Below are 19,666 nucleotides of genomic sequence, written 5' to 3'. Positions count from 1 at the left end.
TTTCATTCTGACTGACTAAATATTCTGTCTTTGACACATTTATATATTTGTAAAAGTAGAACCAGTATAGTGTTGAGTCATGTCACCATAGTCAAAAATGTCTCAAATGGTAATTATTATAAAGCTAGAAACTAAAACATCTTAAGGGAAAAACGTGACTTTTCTTTATTTAGGCCCTCTCCAAACTTGTCTTTTTTTGGGCATCGATGGCACCAGCTAGCATGTAATCTGGATTTGTGGAGTTGCCGTCACAACAGGACATTTCTGCTGGTAACATGCCATCTCGCTCACGTCAAAATGACACGTAGTTTGACAAATCTCGGCATCTCAGGAGGTGACAGAAAACAAACTTCCCCGATGCTCATCTCATATTCTCAGTTCCCGTTTGCTCACGCAACATTTTGAGCGGAGATCAGGCGCTCGACTAATGTCAGATGTTAAGGCATCAGAAATCACGCTTTTCACTCAGGTCTCAGAAAGAGGACTGGATTGTGAGGTTCGTGAAACTGCTGGGGATGTGAGTTAGCTTGACTTTGTGTGTGAGCACAGCGCCGTGGATGTGCTGCTAAAATGACAAGGCGCTGACACACGAGCAGCAGATATGTTTTAAAGATGAGCTTTTGAGCAACAGCCACTTATTATTAAACACTTTTGCATTGCCAAAGTTGTTTACTGCTTCAGATCCTTGCATCTGTCACACTGGTGCTAACGTTGGCCTTCGCTGGCAGCATTTCCAACAAATAAAAGTGCGAAGTAGTGAAAATAGTAATTAAATATAAATTAAGTTTAGCATTGACGCGTACAGAAAGCTTTAAGCGTGTGCGTCACATGCCACAGCTCACTTTGTCTTTCATTTATCTTGTTCTTTTAGAAGAAATTTCCAAACCCAACAGACAATACACTCCCATGACACTGGTCAGATGGATTATGATATTAGGGTATTTTATTATGACATATCACTAAGTGACATGTAAGTAACAGGCATCTGAAAAGCCTGCTGTGACAACTGAACTCCGGCCTCATTATTTCTGCCTTTCCCCCCACGCTTTCTCTCAGTCTTGCAGTCGGTGGACGGACAGCGGCAGTTAAGAATGTGGCTAAAAGAACAGCAAATGTCAGTCACATACACTCAGGATGTGTAATACCCACTCATCCCCTTGATGTGGCGAGACACTAATAAATAACATTCCTGGCTCCTGCCTTGTGTTTGAGGAGGAGAGCCAATGAGTCGTAGCAGCAATTGGAGTGAGAACTAAAAAAAAACTCACACAGGGACACATTGTCCTCCTCCAGCTAGAGTTTGTTATGTGAGAAGAATCACATGCTGTGTAGCCGCAACACATAGAAAGACTGATACGGTCTGCTCATGGAGTTTCTATAGTTTTTAGGGTGGCTCCATTATTCAGTAGAGGTCCGTGTGAACACTTTCATTCTGTATCCAAAATGCTGCACGTGAATTATGTAGTGACCTGAGGTAAGCAGCTGGTGGGTTGTCGGCCTCCCGCTGGCTCAGAGGATTAACTTACAAAATTCTGATGCTCACTTTTTAAAACAAATGTACAGAGAGACTTAAGTTTGAAAAGGGGCTTTCTTCCCAGGCTCCGTTTGGTCAGGATAATAAAATGTCTGCCTGGTGTTTGCGCGCCGTCTGCTCCGTGTTGTTCTGTTAATCAATGCCCCCCAGAGGATGAAGCAGCTCTGTAAACTATTGGGGATCCATCGCCAGCGTACCTGTCGTACCTACGCTTCAGAGACACTGTGATCATGATGATGATGATGATGATGATGATGATGATGATGATGATGATGAGAGTCCACTGTTAGCACACCCACCCATAAAGTGATAAAATATTTTTGTCTTAGCTATTCAATATATTTCACTCTTATGCAAAAATGGGCGGATGTCTCTCGCTCATTTACCTCCAAGAAATGTTTGTACATAATATATGTTTATGTTGGACATAATATACGTACATAAATATGTCATCGCACTCTGATAAAACAATGCTATGTATTTTAATTGTTATTCTTAGTGCACCATACTTTGTGTCTGTGAGGCTGGGATTTAAAAGCCCAATATTTTGCAATATTTATCTTCTGACAGATATTTTATTGATTTTTCATTCATCAGAAATGAAAATAATGTCTGAAAAAAAAAACTAACTATAACTCTTATAACTATTTATATGTGTTATTACTTGCAATGCTCAATAACAGAAATTTAAAACAATGTATTGCCGTAGTAGATTATACAAATAGCATAATAAATTAGTCAAGTATACGTGAACCTGATACTAAAGATGAGTGGCACTGTAGTCCATTACTGTGTATGAGTGCCGAGTGGTATGTGACAACCTGAAAAGAAACTACTGTAAAGTATTCTGTCTTTTTCCACTGAGTCTTTTGTTTTGTTCTGTCGTGTCATCTAACATAGTTTAACATACTGTGAACTTTATCTGACACACTTACTTTGTATTTGCTTCTTCACAAAGCTTCACATCAGCGTAATAACTCGTGCCCCGTTGAAGCAACTTGTCTCACTTTCTTCCAAAGACACGTGCACTCTTGACCTCTTACCATTTGCAAGTGACATTGCCAATGACTCTCTTATGGAAGATTATACTCTAACTTATTAAAAGATTTTTTTTTTCCGGACAGATAATCCAAATTTGTTAAAGAGAGAATTATACATTAAAGACTCTTGAGCGTAGGCTCAGATCTAATAGCGGCTTGTCCTTGGAGGCACAGGCAGAGCACAGGGACTAGTAATGTGGAGAGTGTGTGCAGGGAGTGTTTGCTTTTTACTTCCTGTTCTCTCTAAATGTGATGCTTGCCATTGTGTTTGTGTGGCAGCCATGGTTCACTGGGAATGTGTGTGCACCAGTGCAGGAAGAGTAAAATGCAGAGTCACAGCCTCTACCTGCTTGAAACCTTTTTAATTCTCCTCAGCACCCAGGTCAAAGGACTTGAGACTATGTCTGTGTGATTCTGTATTTAAATTACAGTGGCCTTATCCTGAGATGCCCAGGTTTTTATGAGATGGACAGTAGATTGCAAAGTGAAAAAATAAGTCAATCAAAGACAGTAATGAGGATGTGCAATAGCTGGGGAAGTAAATATAAATATAAACATATGAATGTTTTTTAATGATAAATTGAAAAAGCTGAAGCAAAGCATTTAAGGAAACACACTGCGGCAGGAGCTCATTACTCCTCTTAAGCCTTGGAACACTTTTGTGTTTGTTTGTGCTTCTGTTTTTTTTTTTTTTGTTTTGTTTTGTTTTTTGCATTTTGCGATTTTCTTTCTGTCTGTTTGTGTGTCAACCTTTGTTTTGTGGTTAGCACTTCCCTTTTTTGAATTTCCATGTACTTTATCTTTAGTGGCCACCGTAATTGACACAATTACAAAAATATAAACGCACACGCTTCTTATTATGAACCTTGTACTTAACACTAATTTGAAATTATAGTAGAAAATAACTGTTTTAACAGAACCGTAAGCTCATCTTTTCCGAACTCTGGATTTGTACATGTACAGTAACTTCACATGGTGGCCAGTCCTATTTCTGGTGTTTTCGAGGCCACGGGGGTTGTACTCATTAGAATTCCTACTATGTTATGTTGTCTCTCACTGGCAGCGCTATTAAAGGGCTCTTCTGGGCAAAGTCAAGACAGAGAAGTTCAAAACGAGAGAGGTCAAGAGAGGGGTCGGCCATAGCAGCGGCCCCCACACATTCCCACAGCGGAAAACAAACATTAAGGCGAACTTGTGAAACTTTTTTGCTTAGGTACAGTTAGTTACTGTGCAGGCCCTCCAGTGTCATCACTCAAATATTCATCAAAATGTATCAATATGTTTTAATATATCTCAAATTGGGACATCCATAATTGTTATTAATACACATCTGTACACAATCAATAGATAAAAATACCTATGCTACTGTAGTTGTGTGAGTGTTCTAACGTATCTGCAGGGCATTAGTTAAACATTATGTGTATTTGTATCTTTTGCTTCTCAGATTATTTCAGATTTGGAAGCCCAGTTGCAGAGTGTACGTGAGGAACTGCAGGGGGCCCACGCTCAGCACAAGCAACAGCTGGTTGAGATGGCATTGCTTCGGGAGGAGGAGAAGCAACGGTGGTTCCTGGACAAGGAGGCAGCACAGGACCGGCTTCGCTCCAGAATGGATCAGATCCGCTGTGACCTGGAGAGAAGCCACCAGAAGGAGAGGGACTCCGTTCAGGAAAAGGTTGGTGGATGGAGGGTCACGCTGAGTCATCAGTCAGTTGACAGAGAAACTGCAACTGCAGTTCACTGTATTGGTTGACAGCAGAAACAACAAGGTGAATCATCTCAAGTGGAGTCTCTGTGCACCAGAGAATGGGTCTCACACAATAGAAATATTACTCCAAATCAAATGTTGCGTATTATAAAATAATGTTCTTCAACATTTAAGATTCCTCTATATTAAGTACAGTAAGTAAGTGTACCTGTGTATCTGCTTGACCCTCATATCATAGGATATATTGTTTTGAAATGCGCTGTAGTGTGAAGATTGGATTTAAGGGTCATTCAGAGATTGGCAAGCTATTATCCAGCTTTACTCTTTGCTATCTTGGTGAACCAGAATGTACTTCAATTAGAACTCTGAGGTTTCCTTTTTCCCTTTATGTGTAATATTTGCTTCTCTTGCCACCACAGAAACTAGACCCAAAGCTGCTAAATCACCCGTAATCTTGTGCTGGTCTAGCAGGAAGCTGGCCTAAGGTGGTGTCGATCAGAACCTAATCCTTGAGGAGGGCCCATCAAAGTGAGAATTTTCATTAGACACCAACCTGCTCCAGCTGCGCAGCATTAGCCCTGGAATGCTGGGACCTCCAAAGCATTCACGTGGCCATTTTGGCCCAATATGGGACACAGAACCAGGCGCACTGAAACCAGACAGGTCCAAGGAAAATAAAGTGCTTATTACAAAGTAATCCTCATTTGGGGAAACCACGCCATTTCCTATTAGTCCTCCTTTCCTTTTTAGATGTGAAAGCTGCATTGCAACTGAAATGTATTTTATATTACTGGCAACTGCTTCCTGTCTGCTCCCTGAACAAAATGACCTACAGTTACTGGGGAAGCTGGAGTTGATTCAATGCAGTAGCATCATCAGCAATGCGCTAGTTTCACTTTTGATGAAAGAGATTAGTGATTTCTCCATCCCTTTTCTTTCAGCTGAAAGTGCATGCATCTAAAAAAAAACCTCACCAAAGATTGAACATCTTTCGCTTTTTTCAACTTTTTAATCTGTCTCCAAGTTCGACTTCGCAGTGGGCAGGGAAAAGTTTTAATACATCGTTGTGCCCTGCGTCCCCCCCGCCCCACATGGGATTGAAGTCGGCCAGACCTCAGATCCATATTGACTTGTTCGCCCTGTTTTGTAAGCTGAAATTTCTTCATTCTTTTGATGCACACAGAAATGCTGTCCTCTGCAGTCCACCATGCTCTTGGAAGCAGAGTCTAGGCAGGCCAGCATTTCCCTTTTTTTCTTTATTTTCTCTGGACAGATCCTGGAAAAAAGGCCAGAGAAATCCATTAAATCCATGAATGGATTCTCATCAAAGACGCATGCGTTTAAGGGAGAGACGGGGAGAGTGGGGAATGGTGGATGTTTTAGGACTAGTCAGCCAAAGCCGTTGCAATGAAATAATGAGAACCAGAATATCAGAGGAGATAAGATCAGATGTTAAGATACCTCCATACGTTTGAGGTGCACAAAAAAGAAAGTAGGAATGAAGCAGAAGTGATGGAGGTAGGCTGAGGAGAAGGTGTGTGGGGGGGGGGGGGGGGGGGGGGTTAGTGTGGTTGCCATTGAAGCTTGTCTTTGTAAGCGTGTGTGTGTGTGTGTGTGTGTGTGTGTGTGTGTGTGTGTGTGTGTGTGTGTGTGTGTGTGTGTGTGTGTGTGTGTGTGTGTGTGTGTGTGTGCTCATGGGTGAGCGCTGAGGAACACTACCCCAGACCTCCCAATCTCACTGCTCCACTGAGGGGACTGTGAAGCTTCCTGTGTGCCTGATAAAGGCGCCTCATCTCTGAGCTACTGTGAGCATGGATCCTGCCTCTCACCCACACCACCTCCTTATCTACAGTAACTTTCTTATTCTCCTGCACACGTCAGTCGTCCCCGTCTCCATGTCGCTCCTTGCACCTCCCCCCCCCGCCTTCAAGTTGTGGTGAAGCCCGCAGCGTTAGGGCTTTCAGACTTACCAGAAATCAGGGCTTGGCTTTGAGTCTTGCCACACGTGCAATACACACACACACACACACACACACACACACACACACACACACACACACACACACACACACACACACACACACAGCTCTATGCCCTCTGGCATATTACACACAGGTCATATTTATAATTAAGTGCCTAATAGACGCTCCTTAGCCTAAAGTGCTCTTTATGTTGGACCTACAGCTCACAGCTGTGTCTTACTCAAACTGTACTGGTCAATATTAGAGATCTAAGCTAATGCAACACAAAAGCTCAAGTAGTCAATAGTGAAAAATAAATAAAGTCTGGAACATATTTACTCTTAGTCTGGTACGTATGATTCTTTAAACAACTCAGATTAGAGATTAGATGTGCAAATTCTCCCCGATATGTTTGGGCATTTTACAGTATATGTGTGTGACTGTAAGTGAGAGCACGGTTGCATGTGCTCAGTAGTTTTGCATGTTGCTCATGTGTAATTTGAAGTGCTGTCGAGAGAGCGTGACGAAGCTTCCTCAAGGCAAACGTTGGTCCATACTTAGTAACCAGCCGCTGCCCGAGTGTTGGGCTCTAGCAGCGTTTGAGAATTCTTCTGTCTGTCTTTGCTTATTACAACATGGAAGCCAAACAGAGCTTACACATGGAACTGAATGCTGATGCTCTTTGGTGTCAGTGAATGGAAGCTGATTCTCCTCAGAATAGAAATTTAATAATACAATTTAGATTTGGTTGACGTACCAACGTGGAATTAATGAATGTAAAGTCATAATTATATATCTGATAAATAGTGTGATAATGTTGTTTGCTAATTACTGGAGCATTTAGCATGCTTCCCATCTGTACATATTCAAATATTCCCTTTTGCATCTTAATTCAATTTGAGACAGATTGCAGTTTATTCATGGCGTCATTATGTTGTCAGTGATCATTTTTGGAGCACATTTTGTTTCTCACGTTTGAACTGTGGGAAACTGTGATGGGCACTTAAAAAGAAATTAAAATAAAAAAAAAATGTAATGCTCTGTAACAGCAGCTGCAACGAAGAGTGCAGCTGCTGTTTTGTACCTAAGCTCTGGTGCAGACTTCAAAAACCCCATTTAAGTTGTTTGGCACAGGAAAATCATCTGTACATAAGATTTGTTTATGGAGCTATGCACAAAGCTGACGAGGCAGGCCCTTCATGTGGCTGTAGATGCCTTTGCTTTTCCAGTATCCTCCATGTGAGGACAGATGCGTCTCTGACCACCGTTAAATGTGGTTTGACTGATTGGATCTTAATGTGTCTCCACTGTGTCCTTGTTGCATTCACATCCATATTTAGGACTGTGCACTTGTGGACCACCCATGATGCTTCAGTGCAATACATGCACAGCTGATTTTCCAAACCTTCGCAGAAACCCGACCTCCACCGCATTTCTTGCTTTGTGATTCTTCTGTTTAAAAGTTGATCTTGAGAAGTGGAGCCAAGTTCTTTACCTGTGCATGTTTGGACCGTTACCACTGAACGGATTAGAAGGCTAGAAAAGACTACGGGTCTTCTAGTAGACGATTAACACCCCTATTAATCCATGAACACCAGCTTTGATCCCAACCCTCCGAGACGCACACCTCGGAGTCGGTGATAATTCTGTTCTCTCTTCCAGCCAGAAGATGGTGGTACGAGGTTGTTGTCATTGTTGATGACATAGCCGCGCCTTGTACCTCTCTCTTGCCCCCTGTCACCACTGACTTATTAGTTTGGTCCTTTGCCATTTGGAAATACACCAAATCACATTATTCAGCCTGTCATGGATTAGACAAGGAGGAGAGAAACACAAGCTGAGGGATGATCAAAGGGGGCTCACATTCACCTCACACTGACAAGACTAAGTGGGAGACAAAGAGGTGGGAAGGCCAAGTGAAGGATCTGACTTAAAGGGAGTTAGCAGGAAGGTTTGGTGTTCATTCAGACTGTTTAATCTTTGCGCCTGCATCCCAACTCGTCTGCTGTTGGTATGTGTTTACAACATTCCCTGGACAAACACGCGTTTAAAGCTATTTAACGTGCTGGAGAGTCTGATCTTGCGTTTGTGTGCGAACATGTGTCGTGTGTTTGCGTCGGTGCACGCATGCCCAGATCAACGCGCGCTCCTCGCTTCCTCAGCGCACCCATCAGGCCCGGCGGCAGCGAACGAGCGAGCGAGAGAGAGAGGGAGAGAAAGAGCGAGTGAGTCACCCGGCAGATGAAAGAGTCAAACTAAAGGCTCTGCCATCCCCAAAAAAACATCACACAGCTCCCATGCTCACTTTTTGAAGTCATCCAAGAGGAGGGAAGGAAGTGACACACTTTCTCAATCGCATTAAAACATAGCGTCAGGCAGCTTCCATGTTGTCGCGCGCAATAGATGACACTTTGGTTTGAAGCGTTGAAGAGTTTTAAATGGGACACCGTGATTTTAGGTTCTCTTTGCTAAGTTTGACTTAATATAACTAGAAAACATCCTACTGTACATCAGCCAAATGAAGAGGAAGCAAGCAGGAAGACAGTCTGTTATACATGTAATAGGAGTTACAGGAGTCAGACATAACAGAGAACAGACATAAAGTAAAGTAATTAGAAATATATGATGTTATCACTTCAAACTATCAACTATTTCTTGTTCTCTAGTTCAGTATTAGCCTTTTTCTCTACATACTGTAAGCAGAGGGTCCACCTTCACAGAAGCTGTCATGTGTGTCGCTTCTACAGGAGCCCAGTAAGGGACCGATCAAACAATGGCTTTAACCGAGCTCATCATAGCTCAACACTCATCATCTGCCAGCAAGATAGTTCCCACAAATCCATGCACAGAAGGCCTGACTGTGGGTTAGATACTGAGCCCAGTCGCTGCTAGTGATGTATGCGGCTGTGCTTTCTGTCTGTGTGTAATCACTGAAGATTAGGTGTGTTGCTCGGTGTTTGATGTATGTTTATATCAGCGGCGTGCGCCCGTAATGCATCATTTCTGCACTGTGCGTGTGATGCAGCACTGACAGTGAGCAGCGGGGATGAAGAGAGGAGAATGGCTACTGACAGCCAGTGATAGCAAACTGTGAAATAGAAATAAAGGCTCTTGTCATTACGGCACCAAGTCCCTCTCTCACGCGTGCAGACGCAGAGGCGGGCGCAGCCAGACGGCAATGATTACAGACAAACGAGCAAACAGCATCTCCCCGCTCTCCCTCGCTGGCATGTTGAACTCCGATTGTTGTGAGAGACACGCTTGGTGAACAGAGGATCATTTTGAATACTTGCAAAATCTGCAGCCACAGAAGCCGAGGGTCTTGTAGAGCAACCGGGAAAATCTCACTTTGAAATCCTGTTTTATTTTTTCCCTTTTGTTATGTTTTCAAGAAATGAACTCCACAAATCAGCTCCCTGGTGCACGCTCCACTGTATGTTACGTACATGTGGACGAAACTATCAGCGGTCATTAAAACGATCTGCTGTGTAATTTTTCTTTTTACTATATGTGCAGAATGACATCATTCTTGCAATAGCAGGTTTTGGATGTAGTTTGATATCTTCTGTAGGAGTTCAGCTGTAGGACAATAGCGAGAAACCATATTTGCTCTTTAGTAATGTGAGATGATTAGAAACATGTTGTGGGGGAAAATGTCATATGGAGGCAATATCCTGTCCTCGACTGTAGATTAGACTAAACAGATTCAGAAAATACCTTTTTCTCTCCACTGGAAACCGTCACACTGGATTTAGGACACACGAAAGACTTTATGTTGTCATACAGAATTTTATTGAGAAATTTATTCTTCTGTTAGCGTGAACGCAGTAATTCATTCCAAAATCTAGATACGCTGGATGCACGTGTGCCCTGTGTGCATCCTGTTAGTCTATTGTTTCTGTGCAAATATGTGTGTCTCTGCATATCTTTAAGTCTGCGTGTGCATGTGTGTGGGGAAGGCAGCCGTCAATCTGCTATCTGCCACTCCTGTCAGTGTGTGTGTGTGTGTGTGTGTGTGTGTGTGTGTGTGTGTGTGTGTGTGTGTGTGTGTGTGTGTGTGTGTGTGTGTGTGTGTGTGTGTGTGTGTGTGTATGTGTTTGGCCTGGTTCCTGCTGCAGATTATTAATTAAGTTCTGGTAAGCAGTGCATGCCTTACCTTCAGATCCACTCTCTACAAACCGACACACACACACCCACACACACACATACACACACTTCAAAGCAGCCACACTCCACACTGCTCGGATTAAGAGGCGATTGAAGAGCCTGATACAGCCTCAAAGTGCCTTCAGCACAAAAATGCCTTTGGCAGGGCACAGGTAGTTTCTTTGAAAGTGCTTACACACACACACACACACACATATGGCTGGGCTTTTAATTTAGCTCTGATTTTTCCTTTGTATTTGTTGCAGTCTTGTTGAATTCTTTTTCGTTGGATGTTAGATCCATATTTTCATCTATTTGCAGCCATTTTAAAGTGTGTTTAGACGGTTGAGCTGAATAATGGGAGATGCAGGCCAACGTTTCCTGCTAAACTCCCATGAGTGACTCTAGTTAACAGAGTTTTACATCTTTGTAAAATATCAGACGGTGTTTGCATTTCACTCACATTAACCTATTAAGGACTCAGATATTTCACTTTAAATCAAAAAGAACTGTGGAGCTAATTATCAGTAGGTGGCCCTTAGAGCTGTGGCTAAAATAAAACTGAAGTCCAGAGAGCACACGCATGCAGAGTAACGAGAGACAACTGTGGCAGCTGAAGAAAAAGCACTGAGGCTCCTTTTGCCCGCTTTTTTCCACACCCTGCTTGGTCTCCCACTCTCTCATCAGCTGCTGTGGGCCCCTAGAGACGAGCGGCCACCACTCAATGAGTCCCGGTGCAGGAAGACAGGCCCGTATTCCCGCTGATGGCTCTGTGTTTCCGTGGTGACAGGTGTGTCCGCTCAGAGCGGACGGCCGTGTTTGTCAGGAAGTGATTGTGTGAGGAGCAGAGTCCGACAGCAGCTCAGGTGTTGATGTCTTCCAGGGGTGCGTTCAATGACACAGTGTTTTTTTTTTGTTGTTGTCTTTGTGTCAGTAGCTGTCGTGTGTGTCATGATGCGCACGTTGATAATGTGGATGAGCTAAAGTCTGTGAAACTGAACTTCATTCACCTCATTTGAAAAGACTTGACTGCCGTTCAATTACCGACCTATGTCCTCCATTAATTTGAGCCTTGTCACTGTGTGTGCAGGCGGTCATTCACATCCACATCAAATTCCAGCACTTCACACCTAATTATCTCACTTCACCACTAAGCCATTCAATGAACCCTGGCATCACATCACAGCTCGCCGAGAGGAGACGGCTCTCGCAGTCTTCGCTTCCAGCTGGATAACTTTCCATAGAGGAAAATGGAAAACAAAGAGAGGAGCGCCGCCCAATAAACTCCTGACAACAGTCCCCATTTATTCCCGTCCTGTTTCCACCGTGTTGTGTGTCCCAGCCTTTACCGATCATCTGTATTTTCCCTCCTCCCCCCAGCTAATTGCCATCAACATTTTAATTCCCTTCATGCCCCCCCGTCCTGTTAAGTGATGAATAGCTGGCACGGAATCAAAGGGGAGTAGTACCCACTGTGCACTTTGCCCGTCACTACCTGCTGGCACAAATAAGCCTTGGGACTGGCTGGGCTCCAATGGGCCACAGGCCCGCGCTGCAGTGACACACTGCCAGGAGGCAGAGGTCAGCCTGAGTGTGTGTATGTGTGTGGCAAGTGTAAGCATGGGTGGCTTGGGAGGGTGGTCTGTCTCCGTGCACTTCCTAACAGAATATTCAATTTCACCTCTCTCTCTCTCTTTCTCTCTCTGTCTGTCTCTCTCTCTCTCTCTCTCTCTCTCTCTCTCTCTCTCTTTGTGTCTCTCAATCCATCTGTCTGCATATCTCTTTCTCACACTCCCCCTCTCGCTTTTTGTTGCAGACCAACAGCAGGTTGAAGCAGATTGAGAAGGAGTGCAGTCAGAAGCTTGCCAAGTCTGCCCAGGTAATCATTTTTTCCCCTACTGCACCTTTCCCCCTTTTTCATTTTATACCTTTCTTTTTTTCCCTCTGAACCACAAGAAAGTTTGGACAAATGTAGTGATGGCTGAGGTGAGGAAGCACATAGAAAGCACAGAGCAAGGCACCGCATCCTTACCCCTAAGCAGAAGTGCACGGCAGTGCACAAAAACACATGTATCCTACTCTTAGTTCTTTTAAATTCCACACAATATTTTGAGAATACACTTAAAATATCGAAAGATCTGCTGTCTGACCTTTTGCTGCACTTCTTTTACTTGTAACTTTCATCACTGTTCAGCTAGTATGAAGTTCAGCTATACTTCATACTAAAGATCTGTAGGGACAGAATGTTTGGGATCCTACATCAACCTGCACTGATCAATGCCTTTGAGTACATTCTATTTTACAAACAGTTTAATGTGAAATGGATTGTCCAGAACTAGGACGGTCAGCAGTAAATTTACATTCCCAAACTTTCTGCGTGTTTTTATGACTGTCAGCGATTCCCAGCATCATTAATCATGTAGGAGCAAACACACCAGTCCAGCTCTCCATGTGATCGCTGTAGCCCCCGTAGCCCTGACATGTACTGTGTGGTTTTGATGGGAGCTGCAAAGCCTGCACAATGATGTCTGTGGATCATCTCTGACCAGACAGATAATAAAAAGACGTACTATACTCATTAAATAGATTACGTCTGAGGGCCAGACAGGGTGGCACGCTGGACTTAAGATGGACAAGGCACCATCCTTTCTCACAGGGAGAACCCACGGCTAATAGTAGCTTTACATCTGTTCAATTCCATCATTATCTCCTCAGTTTCTGTTGTTTGTGTATTTAATCAAAATACTTAAGACGGGTGAAAAAGCTCAGTAGCTCAGTCCCCCACTGCCAACTAGCGCTGTGGTAGCGTAACTACACATCAGCGCACAGCTGGTGCTAACAGCAGGCAGCGGTAGCTTGTCCGCTGGTTCCATCTCCATCTCCTTACCTGTTCCTCCCGTCATGACTCTGAGCACACATTCCCAGTCTACGGTCCTGTGATGCTGCTGCTGGTCTGAATGAGCCCGTTTAAATCTGAGATAATTCTCTCGTCCAATCCATAATAACTTCCTAGGACACACAATGCGGAGCTAAAGCTCTCACCCTGCTGGTTTAAAAGATCACCATGAGAAATGTTTACTTTACAAGAGAAAAGAGTTTCCTCCTTGATTATGTAGCAGGCTGAAATATCACAATCATTCGGCTGTAATTGCACCTCGTTTCCCAAAGAGGAGATTCAAAGAGGGGGTTTGGGTTGTTTTCCTTCCTTTCTTCTCCTCTTTAAATCCCCCCATTTTGGGCTCGCTGGCAGAAGCAGAGGGTTGAAAGCGAGGTTGACAAGCAGATGTTGTGAGAGAAACGGTAGCTTATTAGGTTACACAATGCTTGACTTCAAAAGAAGTCGGATGCTGTGCGAAAGTTCAGCCGCGTTTGCCCACTTTGGCAGCGCAATACGCCACCGCAGACAAAGCAACAAGTGATTAATCCTCTGTTTTGGGGACACAAAGCTGGCACAGGTTTAACAAACAACACTGTGACATTGAAGAAAAGTCTCCGTCTGCGGCGTCTCTGTTTAAATGCGCGGCTGTACTGAAGGTTATGCTGAAGGTGTGGGTTTCTCTGCAAACATTTTAATATGCGCGATTAACGCCGTCTATTTGTTGTGGGCTTGGGAGGCTTTGTTTTAAAAGGTGTAGGTGGAACTGTGGGGCTTTGGCTCACTACCCCTCAGGGCAACTCAATCAGCCGTAAACAAGGGGCCTTAGAACCTCAAACACTAACCCCGGTTGTTAACCCCTCAGTGTCTGACAGAGGGCATCGCTCTTGCATAGCTAATAGGCCAATTAAAAGCATACCAAGCCATACGTTAGGAGCACTGACGGAGCTGGAGACGCACAACGTGAGAAGATGCACTCACACATCCACCCAGACTTCCCCAATTAGCGCTTCCCCAATCCAATCCACTGCGTTAAGCATCTAGATGTGCGCAGTCCTTCTGTGTGACCTGTAATCTGAACTCCTCCCCCGTTTAATGATGCGGCTACAATAGGTACTATCTGCGGTCCTGTTGGGAGATCATTACTTTATCTCTTACCAGCCACTGTGGGAGTAGGTGGAGGTGAAGACAACTCGCGGGGGAAGACACGGTACATGAGAAGCCCAATTTTCTGCAGGAAAGAGGTTGAAGTTCACTAAATATGCAAATATACCTCATTTACGCAATTTTTTTCAGGTATGTTTGATACGTTGCTATTAAACAAAAGTAGTAATAGTTGAATTAGCAAGCAGTAGTTGGTTGTGCTGCCCCCAAGTGGCCAGAACATCAGTCCGTGCAGCTTTAAGTCACTATTTTTTGCTTATCGTACAATAATAAACACTCTTGGTGACCTAGTTGACAGTTTTTCATATAAACCAAGCTTTTAACGCTAACAGGTGTTTTCAGTTTAAAAGCCATTGCTTTCTCTGTGGTGGTCATTGTTGTGTGGTCATAGTCATTCACCTTGTGTTTACAAAAAGGTAGATGAACACAACCTGCCCATTTCTCTTGCCTTTTTGCCTCAGGTTAATGGAGAGGTAAGCCCGCCTAGTCCTAAACAAAGTTGCTGGGAAAATAGGCAAGTCTCACCAGACCAATTAGAGACTTAAAAGGAGCTGGCTCTCAGACAGAGAAGAAGGTGCACTGCTGTATATAGTATACAGCAGTGGCAAGACAGACAGCTGAGTTCAGTAGCGTAGAGCGCCGCCACTGCCCCGGGGGCTGAAGACCAGCAGATGCAGGGACTTATTACGCAAAATAATTATTACGCCCAGAAATGATGTTCCCATAATAATGTGTCATTTGTTGCTTTCATGTGGTTTTCCCACTGACAAAATAAGCCTAATCTCCCTCTCATCCCTCTCTCCCCCTGTATCTGTGGTCGACCCGCACCACTCTAACTGCCATACTCCCACACAATGTGCAGATTCCAGAGGGGCTGGTCCTCCAGAGTTTGAACATGGTAAACAATTATCTGTGTAGCCCAAAGCTAGCAGCAGCCCCCCCACCCCCCCAACACCACCATCACCCCACCTCTGTCTCTTCTTCTTTTCCCCTCTCTCCCTTTCTCTTTTGCTCTCTCTCATCTTTCCTCTGCCTTTCCCTGACAGTGGCTTAAATAGAATGTTAATTTTGACTGGAGGATTTCAAAGCTGAGGCAGTTCCTTTTCATCTTGGTGTGCACCGCAAGTTCACCAACACAAAGTCACTCCGCTCTTCAAAAAGGAAGTTGTTTTTTCCTGCCTGTCTGTTTTTTCAACGTCTCCTTTCGCTTCTCTCTGTGTCTTCTGTCTTGTCTCAGAAAAAGACATAAGGCACAGTGCTTCAAGGTGATTGTTACCATCTAAACCCATGACAAATGTAAACGGTGAAATACCTTTTCCGTCTCAAATACACTTGTATAACAAGGACAGTACTGTAAAAGTAATCTTAAATAATATAAATTAACCAGCTTTGCATTTAATTTTATTTAATTTATTGGATTTTTCATTTGACAACTTTACTCCAATACCTGTTGATGAAGAGTAAGTATTAAGATGTAACAGTTTTGAAACCAAGCGGACATGTCTTGCCCCAGTCACTCGCTGTCAATCGCTTTCCTACACAAACGTCAATTAGTTTGTCACATAGTAAGTCAATTAATTGTTAAAATCAGCCATTTATTTTCCTTTCATCCATAGTTCATCGCGGAGTTACAGACATCTTTATGTGACTCGAGGCGAGAAGCTGCCCGTCTGCAGCAGACGAGCGAGCGGCAGCTGGAGGAGGCTAACGCTCGCTGGGATGAGGAGAGGAAAAGCATCACTCACCGTGCTGATCAGGCCAACAAGGTCAGTGCTGGGCTACCACTCACTCAATCACAAGTGACATTATTGGTGTATGTAGCAATAGCACTATTCTGCATTTACATTCCATATAAACAATGATATATGGTGTTGCAAAAACCTTTAACTAAGGTTGGAAGTCTAGAATAGGCATTTACTGTAGCACATTCACCTGAGGCAAAGTTTAAAGCCCTGACTTAGAAGTAGGGAGGGTTCCTACTTCCTGAACCTGAACTGGGAGCCACAAGTGAACCGGCACCGTGAGAACCAAACGTTCTGTTGGGATAACATGGAGCTATTCCATTGCATTATTCTAGCCCTGCAGAATTAACCTGTGTCCCTCATGCACCCGTTTCTTCCATGAGTGTAGGCCCTCCTGGCCCGATCGTCACAAAGCAAACAAAAACCCTTACTTTTGAGTTTCACAAAATGTAACACTTCTAATTCGAGCCAGAATCTACTTCGGTCGCATCCACCCACAGAAAGTGCTTCCAGTACCCTTCTGGCTTATCCACATGGCCTTGACCAAAGTATAGATCAGCAGCAGAGTTACTTATTGCATTCCTCTTTGCAACTCAGCCATGCAGACCATTGATGTTCAGCGTGGGTGAGACCTATAACTATTGATCTTAGCCACAGCCTTTAGTTTTCTAGGGGTTCCCTTTGACCGCTGGGCTGTCACACAGCTCTCCTTTGGTGTGACTGGTGCTGGGGATGGTCACAGTGATGGTCTTTCTGGCTTTATGAGCATGGACGACTGGCCTCTGCTGTGTTTATCGCCAGCCTATATGTTTAAAAAGCATTTGCCTGCGTTTGACTTTTACTGGGTACATATGGGTGACTTCTCTTTTGTCCCTGTTTCTATACATGTGCTCGTTTTTTATGACTAGTTGCAAACTCCATAGTGTCTTTAAGTGGTTTGTGTGCTGTGTGTCTGGCTGAGCCTTGTAAATCTGTCTGCTGCACCCTGTTTCTAAAGTCAGACACTCTCTATATCATTACTGTCATTCTCTTTTTTTATGCTTGGACTTTACTCTCTGTTGTGTTGTCTTCCTCTTTACCATTAAAGATGTGCTTTACCTTTGTTTTTTATTGATGTATCGTTATACATAGACCATTATCTATATACAATACATACTATGGGAAGCTTGAGGAAACGCAAGCTGTAAAATGCTATCCTATCTCTAACTGTCTAATATGTTATCCAGCACTGGAGATCTTTTTTCTTTGTATGTTAAACAATATTTCGTTTTGTTTCTATTTTTTGGATCTCATCGCCTTTCAGATTTCATTTTTGCTGTTCTCTTTAGGTTCTTTTATTCTGCCCTAGCAACCACACTGGGACTCAGTGGCAGTTGATTGGGTGTGGCTGACTAAATAAAGACTTGTTGTGTCTGGGATCAGGACATCTTTTCCAACACAACCTTGTCTGTCTGTGGTTGCAGCTGCGTCATATACTAAGGAGGCAGATCTGTGAGTCTCCTTTTATGCCAGTTCTCCTCCCAGGCCCTGGTAGCCGGGGCCCCCTGGCTCCGACCTGTGTTTTCTCTAAATTCTCCCAAGGGCTAACCTCAAACTCAAATTTAAAAGATGAACATTGAGACTGTCTGAAATTGCTTGTCTTCTGTTGTGCTGCATAATGATTGAGAGAAAAGATTGTAGTTTAGGAATCCAAATCATTTATTAACTAGGTAATGCATATCTTTTTGACCAGACAAGAGTGATTTAACTTCATTATGTACATTATGTAAATGTTCTAGACGCTGTTTTACAGAGCTAAGCTGTGTTGACATAATGAAGTGTAAACATTATTGAATGACATTTTTATTGCTGTCTAACTGAAGGTTCTGCAAAACATTTGCCTGTTCAGTCTTTATGATGTTTAAATGAAAAACACAATAACCGGGATGTTACTTGTTACTTCTTCATTTAGGTATTTGCATATTCACATTTTCATAAATTATTTCTTTAAAGAGAAGCAGACTGATATTTTAGTTTGTTTTTTTTTCCAAGAATGTGACTGTATCATAACACAACACACACACACACACACACACACACACACACACACACACACACACACACACACACACACACACACACACACACACACACACACACAAACACACACACACACACACACACACACACACTGCCTCCGCTATTGTGTCCTGTGTTACAAGACATAGGCCTTGGCATCTGAGCAGACAAAGGCTTTCTGTTTTCATTATCTGTGTCCTCTCTATTATGATTCTTCCTGCATTAACCACCCGCTAATGAGACTTCAATTAATGGCTGAATTGCTTATTAAAGGCCAGACATGATGGGAAGAGGGGAGTCAACGGGGACGATGAGGACTGGTCCAATGGCGAATGAAATAGAGTGTGAACTTGAAAGAAGTGCGAGGGGAGAAGGGAGAGATGATGAACAGAGAAAGGAGGGAAAGCGGGAGGCAAAGAAGTGATGGAGGAAGTGTGAGGATTGAGACAGTAAACAGAAGGACAGGGAGGAATGAAAAAAGAAAAGGAAATGGTGGCGGGCTGTCAGTGGGCCATCGGAGGGAGTGTGTCGCCTGCTGACATTGTTTCCATGCTGCTCACTTCAAAGGGCTCGGATTATGAAGAGAGCGAGGGGCTTCAGACAATGGGACGGGAAGAAAATAACATCAAAGTTAGCCGCGTATTTGAATTGGGATAATCCCAAAACAGTTGTTCTGAATGCATGCTGCACCAGATCAGATGTCCCTTTTTTTCCCCCGCCAGCCCCGTTCTTCCGTTTCTAGCCTGAATTTAGCTCCCTCTGTGGCGCTACTGTACTTGAGTGACTTCTTAAATGTGGGTGTTAACTCCAGAGAGCGTTGGATCTCATAAACCCCTTTTTTAGAACAATAGTAGTGCAGTTAAATATGCTCATTACCTGCTTTCGCTCTGCAAGTGACATTTAGGTGCCGCTTTTCCGCGTGTCCTGCGTGGGAGCGCGTTATGGAGTGTGTGTAGCTGCGTCTGTGGCTCCGTGCTGTCACAGGCCGGGGCGCCGTGTCTGTTTGCATTGCGCCCATCCTCCTCGGTCTGAATAGCAAATAGACGTAATATCAAAGTGAGTGTTGCAAAATGGAGCAGACTTTGGTTCACAAGCTGATTAGTGCAGCGCTCTGGTCCAGATTAATGAGCGGACGGAGTCGTGGGGCATGGAATAGCCCTGCTGTGTTGACTTCAATACATGAAAAGTGCTTGTGCTCTCAGCTTTTAGGACTGTTGAACTCAACTCTAGCCTCCGAAGGTTTACTGCTTTGCTTAGTATATGTGTAGAAAGTGCAGTGAGTCGGTTGTGGCCGCTATTCCTCATCCAGCTATATTTAGGTTATCAATTATAACAGCAGGCAAAGCAGGAGGGGGAGTTGTAACGCGCTGGAACCAGGCTGGTGTCAAAGGACTGTGGAAGGTGAAAGCATAATGAAAGGATCATATTTGCTTTCATC

At 43.7% G+C, this 19,666-nt stretch overlaps 1 protein-coding gene and 1 long non-coding RNA gene across 9 annotated transcripts in view; one reads left to right on the top strand and one right to left on the bottom strand.

Annotated features, from left to right (window-relative positions):
* Nucleotides 1-19,666, top strand: part of cep112 (centrosomal protein 112) — a 70,405-nt gene that overhangs the window by 36,871 nt on the left and 13,868 nt on the right. For 5 of the 7 annotated variants that reach the window (XM_029159071.3, XM_029159074.3, XM_029159070.3 and 2 more), the window contains 3 exons: nt 4,019-4,249; nt 12,206-12,268; nt 16,045-16,194. In XM_029159071.3, the coding sequence (XP_029014904.1) occupies nt 4,019-4,249; nt 12,206-12,268; nt 16,045-16,194 (444 nt within the window). Of the gene's footprint in view, nt 1-4,018; nt 4,250-4,701; nt 4,883-12,205; nt 12,269-16,044; nt 16,195-19,666 lie in introns of those variants that run through there. The other 2 variants (XM_055511019.1, XM_029159076.3) reach the window with 2 other exon arrangements.
* LOC114860506 (uncharacterized) lies at nt 3,250-19,412 on the bottom strand. 2 transcript variants are annotated; one of them, XR_003786624.3, is made up of 4 exons: nt 19,105-19,412; nt 14,423-14,495; nt 4,836-5,558; nt 3,250-4,314 (listed from the first exon to the last, which is right to left on the bottom strand). It is a non-coding gene; the product is annotated as an uncharacterized LOC114860506 (long non-coding RNA). The 2 variants fall into 2 exon arrangements; XR_008695422.1 differs by having other exon boundaries at nt 3,250-5,558; nt 19,105-19,395.

Source organism: Betta splendens, chromosome 8, assembly GCF_900634795.4.
Source record: "Betta splendens chromosome 8, fBetSpl5.4, whole genome shotgun sequence".
Taxonomy (NCBI): domain Eukaryota; kingdom Metazoa; phylum Chordata; class Actinopteri; order Anabantiformes; family Osphronemidae; genus Betta; species Betta splendens.
Note: the sequence above shows the minus strand (reverse complement) of the source record. Positions and strands in the feature narration are given on the sequence as shown.